Source organism: Phocoena phocoena, chromosome 1, assembly GCF_963924675.1.
Source record: "Phocoena phocoena chromosome 1, mPhoPho1.1, whole genome shotgun sequence".
In the NCBI taxonomy this organism is placed as follows: domain Eukaryota; kingdom Metazoa; phylum Chordata; class Mammalia; order Artiodactyla; family Phocoenidae; genus Phocoena; species Phocoena phocoena.
This window is the reverse complement of record NC_089219.1, coordinates 118,775,417-118,790,328: the sequence shown is the minus strand read 5'-3', so window position 1 is coordinate 118,790,328 and position 14,912 is coordinate 118,775,417. Positions and strand designations below refer to the sequence as shown.

The 14,912-nt window shown below is 40.0% G+C and overlaps 1 protein-coding gene across 1 annotated transcript in view; it reads right to left on the bottom strand.

The window, feature by feature from the left end:
• HSD17B7 (hydroxysteroid 17-beta dehydrogenase 7) overlaps positions 1 to 14,912 on the bottom strand; it is a 31,302-nt gene extending 16,390 nt beyond the window's left edge. Inside the window, exons 1-5 of the mRNA XM_065881385.1 lie at positions 14,878 to 14,912; positions 12,408 to 12,611; positions 9,181 to 9,273; positions 7,978 to 8,092; positions 2,620 to 2,814 (exon numbers count right to left, since the gene is read on the bottom strand). Of these exons, the coding sequence (XP_065737457.1) occupies positions 2,620 to 2,814; positions 7,978 to 8,092; positions 9,181 to 9,273; positions 12,408 to 12,611; positions 14,878 to 14,912 (642 nt within the window). The remainder of the gene's footprint in view (positions 1 to 2,619; positions 2,815 to 7,977; positions 8,093 to 9,180; positions 9,274 to 12,407; positions 12,612 to 14,877) is intronic.

Below are 14,912 nucleotides of genomic sequence, written 5' to 3'. Positions count from 1 at the left end.
TGGTCTTTAGTAATCCTTGGAGCACTGGGATTTGTTTTACTAGTTTATTTGGTTTAATTTTCACTGCATTTTACCTTATTTTGATGTTGACCATTTTAATTCATATTTTTATTACTTTTAATCTTATTATTTTTCTTTTAAACAAAAATAGAAAATGCCAGTGTAGCACAGTCAGTTCAGTGGACAGAAAGTACCCTGAGCATCAAAAGCTGGAAGGTCTTCTTCCTTTATTCAGTGCTGCAAGGGCCTGGAGGTACCTGACACAGATAATCCAGCCCCCGAGAGTCCCCCTGATTTACCAACAGTCCTCTGAAAAAAGTCAGGAGTCTTAGAGACCAAAAATTCTTCCCAAGAATATTTTGCCCCAAAGATAGCTAAGGAAAATTTCTTATTCTGGGAACTAGCCAGGAACAGTTAGGGTCTTTTCAGCCCTAAATGAAGACATCTGTGAACTAAAATCCAGGGCTTCCAACACATACAACTTTCTGACATTAAGCAACAAAAGAAACAAGCAAGGAGGCCGTCTTATCTAAGACTACAGTCACCCCACATGTTTAATCCTAGGGAATGTGTGTGACGACCCTGAGTACTTCCACAAGGCCTGTGTGAGGGGCCATTCATGGATGGTTAGTCTTTCAGGTAGCTTGTACAGACCTAACAACATTTCCAGTCATACAAGCCTTCAAAGGGAGGTAGTTCTTTATTAGCTACTTCTCTATTCATAAAAGCCAAGGAGAAAAAGCACAGGCTGCAAAACAATCACACAGATTTTAGGAGGTGGCAGCATTAGCTAAATCTCCCTTTTCTGTAAAAGATGAAATCCCAAAACTTATTTGACAGTTGAGACAAGCAAAATCCTAGAGCTTATTATGAAAAGAGAAGCTAATCCACTCTGACCTTACCCCTAAAAGGGAGTTTCCAGAGGACAAGCAGCTGTGACAAGTTTTTAAACATCTCAAGAAATCTGAGGAGGAGGCTCACAACTGGACCAACACACTGAGCTCAAATAATAACAAGAAGAAGAACAGTCAACACACAAACACACATAAGCACATACACACACAGGTGCAGACCACGTGACCACAGACACCCACACCCAAGCACACACACCACATATACAATCACGTTCATATACACATGCACACACCAAAAAAACCCACACGTGTGCATGTGGATAGGCACACTCACACACGTATGCATGCACACAAGCACACACCCTCCCACCCCCCACGCATTCGCGCCCACATGTGTGCAGACACATGCACACACGCACGCAAGCACACACACACACATATTCTGAGCACAAAGCATGGCTGTGACTGCTTCATACTAATCCCATCATTCAAGCCTCCCAACAAATCTGAGGCAGGCACTATTATTATCCCTGTTTCTCAGATAAGGAAACTAAAGTACAAGGAGATTAAATAATTTGTCCAGGTTTACAAAGCTGGTGACAAAGCAAGGATTCAAATGCATTTCTAGAGAATATGCTCATAGCTTCTACTTTTATACCACCCTCTTCACTAAGAGGCTTGATTCCAAGAGCCAGTTCTCAGAAGTGAGAATTCCACCTGATGAAGGTCTCCACTGCAGAATCAACCAGGTCTAGACCATTACGTAAGGCTTAGATTGCTGTACCTAAAGTGTGATCAAAGAACGTCCCTTAAGGGCAGATAGTTTCTGCACTGTCTTTTTATTTTTCCTTCCTCCTCGATTCTGAGCCTGAGCCAGTACCCTAAAAATGGTCAGTCTTTTGTAAATATTAGTGGAATTAAATTTCTCCCCAGTCCCACACTCAAAAAACACAGTCAAAGCAAACAAAGGAAAATGCCCATGGGAAAGACCAGAGATTTCCAGTTAAGATTTTAGACCTGGGCAAGAGAGACACACAAAGAAGCACTAAGTTCCAGACCACAGAGGACACAAGGAGCCAGCATGACTGACAACAGCTGCTCTCAAAACCCGGGTCCTCACAGAGACAGAGCTCTGCAGCCTCACCAAAGGTCACCAGTCTCCAGAAGGCTTTCTAAGTACCAACTGTCCTATAACATCAGATATAATAAACACTGGGTGGCAGCATGGCTTAGTGGGAAAAATCCAAGCTATGAAGTTAGCCGTGGGCTCAACTCTGAGCTCTACCCTTTACTAGCTGCGTGACTTCTGGGTAAATGACTTAAGGGCTCCAATCTTTCGTGTCCTCATATGAAAATGGGAATACTCAGCCCTACCTTACTATGATGGGAAAGGTATTAAATGACATACATAGATAAAAAGGACGGCACCTAAAACATAGCAAATGCTTAACAGTAACTACTGACATTGTTAGTAGTATCATTCTGTTATATAAGATATAGCTCTTGAAGAACTATGGAATGGTGAGTGAACCCCCATATATCTAAAAGGTCAGGAGCTAATTATCTCGGCCCTAAAACTTTCCTATACACCAACTATCAGTCTTCATCATGTCTTATCTTGTCCTCATAGCAATCCTGCTCAAGAAACAATATTTCATCTTCTAAACTACAATAGTTACTAGAAAGCCAGCCATCTTACTAGGAAATCAGTGGTAGTTCAGAAATCACTGCCCTGCCATTTCCATATCACTGAGACAGGCCTCACCCGCTGGTTGAAGTTCCTGTTCAAAGCCACACTCAGAAGGTCAATAGCATATTTGGAAGAGCTGTAGGGCTCCTGGCCTTTGCTGTGCTGGATGTCCTCAAGGTTGAAATTAGATTTCACTGCATTACGAGATGATGTCCAGATGAGCTGAGATGGACTGTCACTATGACACAGGAGAGATTCCAGTTCCCGAATCTGAATGAGGCATAAAAGAAACAAAAAATGTATCAAAATATACTGGGCGAGTACAAGATAACAATTTTGAAACCAATATAAATGTACACTAGAATTGAACAGGTATGTCATTGGTAGAGTGGGACACAGGTACACAAGAGAAGAGACTAGACTGATCTATGTGGTAAGGGATTAGAGTCAGAGACATCAGTGTGAACTCATGATTAGCTTAATAAAGATTCAGATGGTTACATACAAAATATTTACAGATATTTATACATAAATGGGTTAGTATGCACACAGATACATCCTTGCTCTGTTAGCTGAGAGAGCCTAGAAGCAAATGCTATCTCAACAGCAATAAGCACCCAGACCTTGGTTTCTAATACCATTCTCCAATAAAAGGAAACAGATCTCCTTAGGAAAATGGCTGATTCTAAGACCGGGATAGGAAATACGTAAGATGAGTCTTAAACATCATGTGATGCCAGAAAGGATGTGCTCAAAACAAAACCAGAAAAGCCATAATGATGAGGGCACGTCGAAGATATAGAGGTTCCACAGGACAGAAAGCCTAGAAATAAACCCACGCCGCTATGGTCAATTAATCTAAGACAAAGGAGGCAAGAATATACAATGGAGAAAAGACAGTCTCTTCAATAAGTGGTGAGGGGAAAACTGGACAGCTACATGGAAAAGAATGAAATTAGAACATTCTCTAACACCATACACAAAAATAAACTCCAAGTGGATTAAGGACCTAAATGTAAGACCAGATAGTGTAAAACTCCTAGAGGAAAACATAGGCAGAACACTCTTTGACATAAATTGCAGCAATATCTTTTTGGATCCACCTCCTAGAGTAATGAAAATGAAAACAAAAATAAACAAATGGGGCCTAATTAAACTTAAAAGCTTTTGCACAGCAAAGGAAACCATAAACAAAACAAAAATACAACCTACAGAATGGGAGAAAATATTTGCAAATGATGCAACCAAAAAGGGATTAATTTCCAAAATATACAAACAGCTCATACAGTTCAATATCAAAAAAAACAAACAACCCAGTCAAAAAATGGGCAGGAGATCTAAATAGACATTTCTCCAAAGAAGACATACAGATGGCCAAGAGGCACATGAAAAGATGCTCAACATCGCTAATTATTAGAGAAATGCAAATCAGAACTACGATGAGGTGTCACCTTATACCAGACTACAAATAATAAATGCTGGGGAGGGTGTGGAGAAAAGGGAACCCTCCTACACTGCTGATGGGAATGTAAACTGGTACAGCCACTATGGAGAACAGTATGGAGGAGCTCTACTAAAAATAGAGCTACCATATGATCCTGCAATCCCACTCTTGGGCATCTGGAGAAAACCATACTGCAAAAAGATACATGCACCCCAATGTTCACTGAAGTACTATTTATAATACCCAAGACATGGAAGCAATCTACATGTCCATTGACAGATAAATGGATAAAGAAGATGTGGTATATATATATATATATATATATATATATATATGCGCCACAATGGAATATTACTCAGCCATAAAAAAGAACGGAATAATACCATTTGCAGCAACATGGATGGACCTATCATACTAAGTGAAGTAAGTCAGAGAAAGACAAATATCATATGACATCACTTATATGTGAAATCTAAAAAAATGATACAAATGAACTTATTTATGAAACAGACTCACAGACACAGAAAACAAACTTATGGTTACCAAAGAGGAAAGGTCGGGGGGGAGGGATAGATTAGGAATTTGGGAATAACATATACACACTACCATATAAAAAATAGATAACCAACAAGTATAGCACAGGGAACTATACTCAATATTTTGTAATAATCTATATGGGAAAAGAATCTGAAAAAAAAGATATGTGTGTGTGTATATATATATATACACACATACATGTACGTATAACTGAATCACTTTGCTGTACACCTGAAACTAACACAACATTCTAAATCAACTGTACTTCAATAAAATTTTTAATAAGTAAATAAATTTTTAAAAAAGATATAGAGGTTCCAACTGAAAGAGCTCCCAATGGCCCAAACTAAAATAATTTGAGCAAGAAAATAAAGTAATATTTATAATACAAAGGAGAAAAATATATATCCATGAATCTGCATGGATATAACAAATGATTTTTTTCAGTTTTACTGAGGAATAATAGGCCAATAAAGAAGTGATTGGATAAAGATTTAAGTGGAGGAGAATAGACAAATCTCCCTTGCAGAAAAATTCCAAATAATTCATATAGCTACTCTACTCTTAAGGGGGTCAAGCACAACCCCTTAAGTGTGGGCTACACATAGTGACTCTTCCAAAGAATACAGTATGTAAAGGGAGAAAGAAACAAGTAACTTAATAGTGGAAAAACCTGACAAACACTGATTCAAGTCAGGGGATCAAAAAGAACATCAATATACCTAGAGTCTGTCATACAGAGTGAAGTAAGTCAGAAAGAGAAAAACAAATACCATATGCTAACACATATATATGGAATCTAAAAAAAGAAAAAGGCTCTGATGAACCTAAGAGCAGGACAGGAATAAAGACACAGACATAGAGAATGGACTTGAGGATATGGGGAGGGGGAAGGGTAAGCTGGGATGAAGTGAGAGAGTGGCACTGACACATATACACTACCAAATGTAAAATAGATAGCTAGTGGGAAGCAGCCGCATAGCACAGGGAGATCAGCTCCGGTGCTTTGTGACCACCTAGAGGGGTGTGATATAGGGAGGGTGAGAGGGAGGGAGATGCAAGAGGGAGGAGATATGGGAACATATGTATAACTGATTCACTTTGTTATAAAGTAGAAACTAACACACCATTGTAAAGCAATTATACTCCAATAAAGATGTTTTAAAAAAAAAAAAGAACATCAATACTGATAAAACATATTGATTGGATGTGATGAGAATGGCACTCCATCTCTGTGGTCTTCTTCCTAAAAACACATTTTCTCAAATCTAACCATGAGGAAAACAGACAAATCCCAATCAAGGGACCATGTACAAATACCTGAGCAGTAATCCCAAAACTATCAAGGTCTTCAAAAACAAGGAAAGTGTGAGAAACTATCACAACCAAGAAGAGTCTAAGGAGATTTGACTATTAAATGTAATGTGGTATCCTAGAAGGGGTGCTAGAACTGAAAAGGGACATCACACAAAATTAAAGAGTTCTGAATAAGGTATGGACTTTCATTAATAGTAATGTATCAATATTGGTTCACTAATTGTGACAAATCTACCATACTAATGTAAGATGTCAATAATAGAGGAAACCGGGCATAGTGTATGCAGGAACTCTCTTTGCAATAATTCTATAAGTCTAAGATTATCCTAAAACTAAAGTTTTATTAAAGAAAAATCTAGGAAAGCTTCCAGATGTGCAATGAGCATTTACATTAAACACAATCAAGAGAACTCATGAACATGAAATTAAATCAGTTACCTGGTTCCACAACTGTAATACTGCACTGTGCCTGGAACTTTACAGAAATTCTCTCTACTCTTTTAACAGCCCTAAAAGTTTGGTCATTTATAATCAAACTGGGGATGGATCCATTTGTATAATGCATTTACATCTGGACATAGAATCCAAGTTTGTGATCCATAAAAAGTTGTAAGATTCCTAAAACTAATTTGGAGAGAGTGGAAGGCATCATAAACCTTCCTATCATTTTACTTGATAAGTCAATCCCCAAACCCCTGCTGATAGGCCTACCTATATAAGGCTACACAAGGATAAGTCATGTCACAAGGACACCTGTAATAACTGTGCCTTTGGCCACAACTCTCCTCTGACATTCCCCCAACCTGGATTACCCCAATACTAGATATCCTTAACAACTTAATTTTTTAAACAATAGATTCATCAAAAAATTAACAGACTATTAACAGCAACAATTAACTTACCCTCTATCATTGCCAATTAATTTAATAATTTGAAAAGAGAGCAAAGAGGAGAGGATTATGAAAAGATAAAGGAAATATTAGATAATGAATCCCTGTAGAGTTATAAAACATGACCATATAAGAATTCAATCCCATCCTGAACTATATCCTAATTTTTGTCATTGAAAAGGTAATACCACATTTTCTTTTAGGATTCATGTTTCATTCTAAAGGATCTAGAATGAAACATGAATCTCCCACTCATCCCTGATGCTCTGGCACCCCAGTTCAAAGGTATCCACTGTTCTCAATTTCATCTGTATCATTCTAGAAATAGTATATACATGTATATACAATGTGTAAAGATACATATTTTTGTTTGTTTATACAAATGAGATCACACTATACAAATTACAACCTGCTATTTCTTCTCAATAATGAAATACTAGAGGCTATCCCATGTAAGTGCAAAATATTTACCTGATTTCTTTTAGTGGTTTCACAATATTCCAATGTTTATGTATATCTTAAATTATGTATATACAGGCTAGTCCTCAAGGAGGTCCAATTTTGAGGGAAATTAGGTTTAAGGTGAAAAAAGTGATCATGAATATAAAAGTGTCAGAGATACAAGTTCTATGCAAGCAAACCCAGCATTAGAAGGAGTTCTTCTAGCACCAAGGAATTAAAAGCAACTGGCAACAGCTCTGGCCTTTACTGAATCTAGATATTAAAGCTGTCCTATGAGATTAAACCTGAGGCCAAAGCACAGAACAATCTAGACAAGTTGCACATCCCTTGCTTAACTTTATAGTTGCCTGAAATTGTGACACACCAGACTGGATGCTTAAAAAAAATCACAAATCAAGATAGTAAAAGATTAACCATGAAGTAGTGTTTAATAATGGCTTCCCTGTCACCCCATCCTATCTGATGCAAAGCCCAGTTTCAAAGACCATTTAGAACGGTACTGGTGCACTTACTCAGTTCTGTACATTGTTTCTGAAGGTGCTTGTGTGTTTATACCTTACTTTCTCTCCGATCTCTAAAGCTGATGTCAAAAGAAAAAATATACCAGTAGGCTGCGTTAAGCAATGTCTTCAAAGAGTAGAGTGATCACCCTATTTAAACACGTGAAGATTTAATGCTAGCCATAAACTAATGAGCTTAACAAAACAGCACTGTGATCTATCTGTGCAAGTGTTTAGCATCACAGTACTAAGTGTTGGCTTATTAAGCCCAAAGCCTTTTTACCAGAATAAAGTGGCCAAAGACATTGGTTGCAAACACCTCCTGGAGGCCATCGGCAGTAATCTTTTCACTCTGGGTCAGCACTCCTTCAGCTGTAGAGAATATATGAATCGCTTTTCTGAAACAGTAGAAGACAATTGCATGACTTTTTAAAGCTTTTTTAACTGAAGATACTAAACAGACACCCCCTCCTGCCTTCCCCCACCCTAAAACTACATTTTCCTTGATTCTGTAATAACAGGAACAAAAATACCTATTTCTCAGAGTGGGTTATCATGAGTACTAAATCAAATGCAAAAATGCTTTCTTGCCCCAATTCACAGAAGGACTTACATAGTTATAGCTCATACTACCAATAGGAACCTGAGTCTCTCAAAAACCTGCTGCAAAAACTCTCGTCACCTCTTTCCAAACCAGGTTACAAGTCAGCTGCCCTGGGGAAATAATAGCTACGCCAAGAAGAAAAAGTCATCCCCTGAACACTGACTTTTAACTGCAGAACAAAGTTAAACAGGCTGTTATATTATCAGGAATTCTTGAAGCATCGAATATACTAATTGATTTGCTGTGAGATCTACGTCGTAGGTCAAGACCAGCGTGGAATTTTGTGTGTAGGGCTGTGTTTAATGGCAGAGAAGTAAAACAAAAGTAGCAGTATAGGAAATAGCATGCAGTGAGAGTAATATCTGTTTATGAATAAGTACCCTGGGTCACAAAATAAGATTTATTTCTTACTGTGCGTTGTGGTTAATTAAACATTTTTGGAAGCCACTCTAATAATGCATATAGAGAATCTCCCAGGAAGGTATTTAGGTCTGTACATTTCCCCAGCCTACTGGTCAGGGCACCTGGCATACAGCTGAGAAATGCTTCTCAAGTTGCCTTCCTGGGTATTAGAGTCTCACTGACAATTCTGCCTAGTTCTGAAATGTTCTTGCTAACAGACACAGTCAGGCAGACCAAAATTGACCTGCCAAAACGTCCAACCACTCAGAATGTCCTGGGGACCAAGAACACAGTAAGAATCATGACTTGCAACATTCCTCACAAAGAGGAAACCTTCTTTCATGACATGGCTGCAACACGCCCTTTCTGTCTTCATTCTTCTCAACACCCCCTCATCTCAAGTTATCCCACTGAGGGCAAAACTAGGCAAAGTAATAAACACCTTCCCTCTAATCAGTTCACCTAGAAGACGGAAATTACCTTGAAAAGAGGCCACAGAAAAGTGCTTTGATATTTAGCTGTGGATTAGGCATGATCCCAGCATTTAGATATACATAGTCAAATCTCTGAAACCTGCAAGGAAAACCAAGAAAAGATCATTAGTTATCTCTTTGAGCAACTAGAATAAAGAAGGCCTATGAAGGACAGAAAGTACTTTCTGAACCAAAAAGATGGCCATAGCAAGCTAAAGCATCAGTATTACTTTCTCAACAGTTTTTCTTTAGCCATGGTAAATATTTGAGTATTCTTTTTTTTGATGGTGGCTTCAAACAGAATTTGGAGAGCTATAACGGGCTTTGAAGTCCAATCTTCTCTGATCAATGCTCCTTCTAGCTTAGTCCTCCCAACAAGGCACTGAAGCAGCTTTCTATTAAACCCACTCTCCTTCTGCTCTTAGAAAGTTTTTTTTAATTCACATCTTCCCTCATTGACAAGTGAAATCTATATAATCTGATCCATCAGTGCTGGAATCTGAACGCCAAGATATCCACTAGAGCATTAGATCCATGTGGAACCCTCTCCTTGTTCATGGCCAGGTGCCCTGTGTCATAAAATGATGAAAGCTCACAAGAATACAGTGAGATTAGAGAAGCTGAATGGGAGTAAGGTGCTTCCGATAGGCTCCCTCCAGGACACGTGTGAAATGCTGACTTGCGAAGCCTTTTTCACCAACATAAACCTTGATCTAAGTGTATTCTTTTTGAACTAGATTCAAGGTAAGTAGAGCCTGTGCTCATTACACTTACAGACACCATGAATATTCAAAATGTCGCCTAGAATTCTGTGCACCACACTGTCTCCATGTCCTCCGTATAACCCAGGACAACACGGGCCACAGCTACTAAAGCTGGTACCTCAGGATCATACATGGTTACCAATACACACCACACACGACATTTCCTGATCATCCTATAAGTAATCAACAGCTGCATGGCTCTACTTATAAACTGTTTAAATTGCTCATACTGATACCATCAGGTTATCCACGTGAGAGCCACAAAGACAGTATGGGTCCAGCTATTGCTAGTTGTTCCATTATCTAACTTGCAAACTTTCATCTAAGTATACTAACAAATCTCGCTGGGAATGGAGAGGAAATGTTTAGCAAAGAGTGGAAATGGCACATTTCCAAATTCAGGTCTGGCTGCAGTTAAACGGCATAGTACCCTTGAAAGCTTAAATGATTGACACAAGTGCTCTATTCTGGATAAAACGGAACCACTATTCCTTATCAGTTTTCAGTGGCACAAATCTAATAGAACAGAGTATCACAGGTGGAAAGACCAGCATCAGGAACGGTGCTGCTTCAGCCAACTGGAAAGGGCCCTTCTCAAGCTCTCTTAGCCTCTAAATTTAGGTCCACAGTCGAAGATATCCATTTGGGCCATGAAGTGCAAGACATCCTTCGTATAAGCAAGAGATCTATCTGGACACTGTCATATATTCCCAAATTTGTCAGTATCACTACAACCATCATTTCCTAAATTCGGATAATACCACCCACCTCAAAGAGAGCTGTTTTGAGGATTAAATAAATACATCAACGCTGCACTTAAATGCTGACAGGCAGCTGGGACAACTCATCATCTTAGTGCTACCTTCTTCCCCACAGCCTCCCCCCCTTACGTTTGGGTCGAATTACTAAATATCTTACTAAACACTAAATTACTAAAACTGTGATAACCTATCCTGAGCCTTTGAAGGCAGTTGAGAATAGTCAGTACTATGAATGTCGCAACATGAAATCTCAAAACTGTACTGAAATGGGCTACGACTAACTGAGGATGAAGGTTCTATTCTGCTAAACAAGGAAATAACTAAATCTATACAAAACAGGATGAGAGAGCCAACTGGCTGAGAAGGTTTGGGGACAGAAAGCCTGCAAACACGACTTGAAACTCATAACTGCTCTCCCGACTTGAGGGTTTTTAAATCAGCAAAGACACTGACTGTATAGTTTCACAGACTTGGAGACAAGTTATGGAAAAGTAGATGTGAAACCTAGAAAAGCTCAGTTTTTAGAAAGATAGTGTGACAGAAAATTCTAGGAGCTCAGCAGTAGAGGAGAGCAAACCCTCATTTACAAAGGGCTAAGGCTGCAGGGAAAACTGTGCCCAAGAAAACCAGTTTCACTTTGTAACTTGTACATGTGGAACAGGGTAATGCAAATTGCTATCAATAAACATATATAAAATGCAAACTATTGGGCTTCCCTGGTGGCGCAGTGGTTGAGAGTCCACCTGCCGATGCAGGAGACACGGGTTCGTGTCCCAGTCCGGGAAGATCCCACATGCCGCGTAGCGGCTGGGCCCGTGAGCCGTGGCCGCTGAGCCTGCACGTCCGGAGCCTGTGCTCCGCAACGGGAGAGGCCACAATAGTGAGAGGCCCCCGTACCGCAAAACAAAAACAAAACAAAAGCAAACTATTATTCTTCAGCCAATGCTTTAACCAAGAAGGTCTTCCTTATGTATACTGAAGTTCATTTTATTGTCCAAGGAAATAAAGCAGCTCTTGCTTTGTAAGGGCCTCAATTACAAAAATATAATTAATAATTTATTGATTAAATTAAATGACTGATTAAATTTAATTATTCCAGATATTGCTAGGACTCAGCATGGACTAGTGCAGGGTTCTTGACTTTTTGATCATAAATTCCTCTTAGAATTTAATAAAAAGCATGCCCTCTCTCTCCAGAAAAATGCATTGTGCACCCATATGCAATTTGTTGTACACACTTTCTGGGAATTTATACATCCAAGGACTCTATCCCTTCATATACTAAATATTTATCAAATGTTTATTACATGCCAATTACTGTCCAGGTATGAACACATTTTTAGTGGCCTGGGGAAGTTTCTTCACTTGTCAGTACCTGCCCTACCACTTAATGAAGTTCTTATGTGAAGGAAAGATGCAAAAAATGCATTCAAACATCAAAGGAGTTACACTAACATAAAGCTTCACAACTGACCACATGTCAAAATACACTGATAAATTAATCTTCATGGAATCGTCATGATTTTGACTGAGAATGAAATTTTGCTACTGAGGCAAGGCAACAACGGGTCACTCTGTACAGATTTCCTCAGCGTAACTTCTTTTTATACTGCACCTATTTCTTTTTTAGGTTTTCCTATCCTTTCTTATTCTATTAGCTGTTGTGTTGTACAATCACATGAGAGAAAAGCCATCCACAAGAGGCATACCTTTGCTTGAGCTCCTTGGAGGCCTGGAACACAGACGGCAGGCTGCTGACATCCACCTGCACAGTGGAGACCTCGGCGGTGGGGTGGGAGGCCAGCAGACCAGTGCGGACGGCTTCCGCTTTGCTCATGTTCCTGCACGCCAAGCACAGGTGAAGCTCATGGTCTTCCTCCAGCAACCGCCTGCAGAGGGCTAGGCCAACGCCACTGAAAGGACAATTCAGATACAGAATATGCATTCAATGAGATGGTGCCAAATAGAAGCATTTCTCCCTGGCTCAGAAGACTGATTTTGTCAGCTTGAGCCCCAACCAGGAGCCCAGGTAGACAGAAAGAATTCAAAAATTATGTATATATGTGCCACATCTTCTTTATCCATTCATCCGATGATGGACACTTAGGTTGTTTCCATCTCCGGGCTATTGTAAATAGAGCTGCAATGAACATTTTGGGACATATATACACTACCAAACGTACGGTAGATAGCTAGTGGGAAGCAGCCTCATAGCACAGGGAGATCAGCTCGGTGCTTTGTGACCACCTGGAGGGGTGGGATAGGGAGGGTGGGAGGGAGGGAGACGCAAGAGGGAAGAGATATGGGAACATATGTATACGTATAACTGATTCATTTTGTTGTAAAGCAGAAACTAACACACCATTGTAAAGCAATAAAAAAAATAATAATGTTGTAATAAAAAAATGTAAAAGAAAAAAAAATTATGTAAAGAAGGGGGAACCCTCCAACTCTAATAGTCACTGGCTCAGGACGCTGTCCCGTTTGTGTCTCTTTCATTCTGCAAAAGCTCAATGACCCAAATAACTCGACTACAAATCAGAGTTCTCCTTTAGCATTTCTTTTAAGACAGGGTTTATCCTGCCAGTGGTTTTCATTTTACACTGATTATGACACTCATGAAAGTGATTCAGTACATCACCAGCAAATGTGGAAAAGAACATCTTATTAGTGTTTTCCGGTGTGTATGTTTTACTCCACTGTCTAAGTTCCTCGAGGGCAAGGACTCTACTATCTGTTGGTATCATGGCCAGTAGCAGGAGCACCAGAAATTCCTGATAAGGAATGGATGAATCTTTCAAGGAAAAGGTATAAGTAACATGGCAGGAGATATAAGTCCCTCTCAACTGCTACGATTGTATAAACAACAGGAAGAGAAAGAACTCTACATGATTAAGTAGAAGATAGGAATGGGACATATAAGATGGGTACCAGGAGAGAGAAGCAGGGATGAGTACAAGTGTCAAAGATAAATGACCTCCTTCAGAAAGAGCATTGTGAAACCACATAATGGGGACAGCATTCAGACCAGGTTGGCTGATAACAATGAAAACTGGGGTAAATGGGTTTTCTTCCAAGACTTAAGCTGATTCCAGGCAAAAAGCCTAGTACCATCAGTAACCTGAGCATCAAATATAGTTATGTTTATTCATCCCCACCTGAGAATAGGCCTTTACTACAAATATACAACTGCACGTATCACAATATTTGTAAAAGAAACAAACACACAAAATCAAGTCTGACTTATTTAAGCAACTTCCACATAGGAAGCACTGAACCAGTTGTTAAAGTTACTCAGGTGAGGGCACGCTAAAATCTGCCCATTACAGACACCTGCCAGGTTTGGCTTAGTCAACATGGACATGGCCAGAAAACTGAAAGTGAACTAATTTTAAATGACATTTAACATATCCTCAGTCTTAATCCCCCCAAAACTCTAAATGCAGCAATTAGAAAAATGGTTTGGTTACTTTCATCCTCCACACACTGTTCACTTAATAGCAAATGAGAAGTAAAACAGGCACTAGAAGAGGCTGAATCCAAATGCCCAACCCTGGAGTAATTACTCATTGGCAGTATGGTTATTTGCACTCCTTCCATGCCTTAACAGGAAAAAGTTGCTTTTCTCTGAGTTTCTGAAGGGTATATATACTAGGTGTCTAGCACGGTGTTACATGGAATGAGATTTTTCCCCTCAGTGTTCTAACGCTCGTGGACGCTGAAATTTACCAAGGGCCAGAAGCCTAGCACAGAAAAAACAGCTGGAGTACAAAATATGGCAACCTGGTCACGATTAAATTACCAGTGATGAGAAAGTCAAAGACGGGAAGGAGGCGAGGTCTGCGTGGGAAGAGCCCTTTCCCTGGATACAGACAGTATCGTCACTGAGAGACTCATCTCTTAGTGGCGCTCTAGTTTTCTTTCCGTTGTCATGTTTAATTCAAAGCACCAGTTACTGAGCCCCTCACTGGGCCGACAAGTCCGGTACCTCGCGCAGTGGGGGACCCAGGGAAGAGCGGGCCAGGGTCTCGGCCATAGTCCCCACCGAGGCAGGGTCAGCGACGGGAGCTGCCAGGGTCGGTCTGTGGCAGGTCCTCCCGGCCCGGTACTTCCTGCTCCCTCGGACCCCCCCACTCCACCCCGCCGCCGCCGCCGCCAGTATCGCGATGGAGCCCTCACCTGCTCGCCCCGGTGACCAAAACCACTTTCCGCAT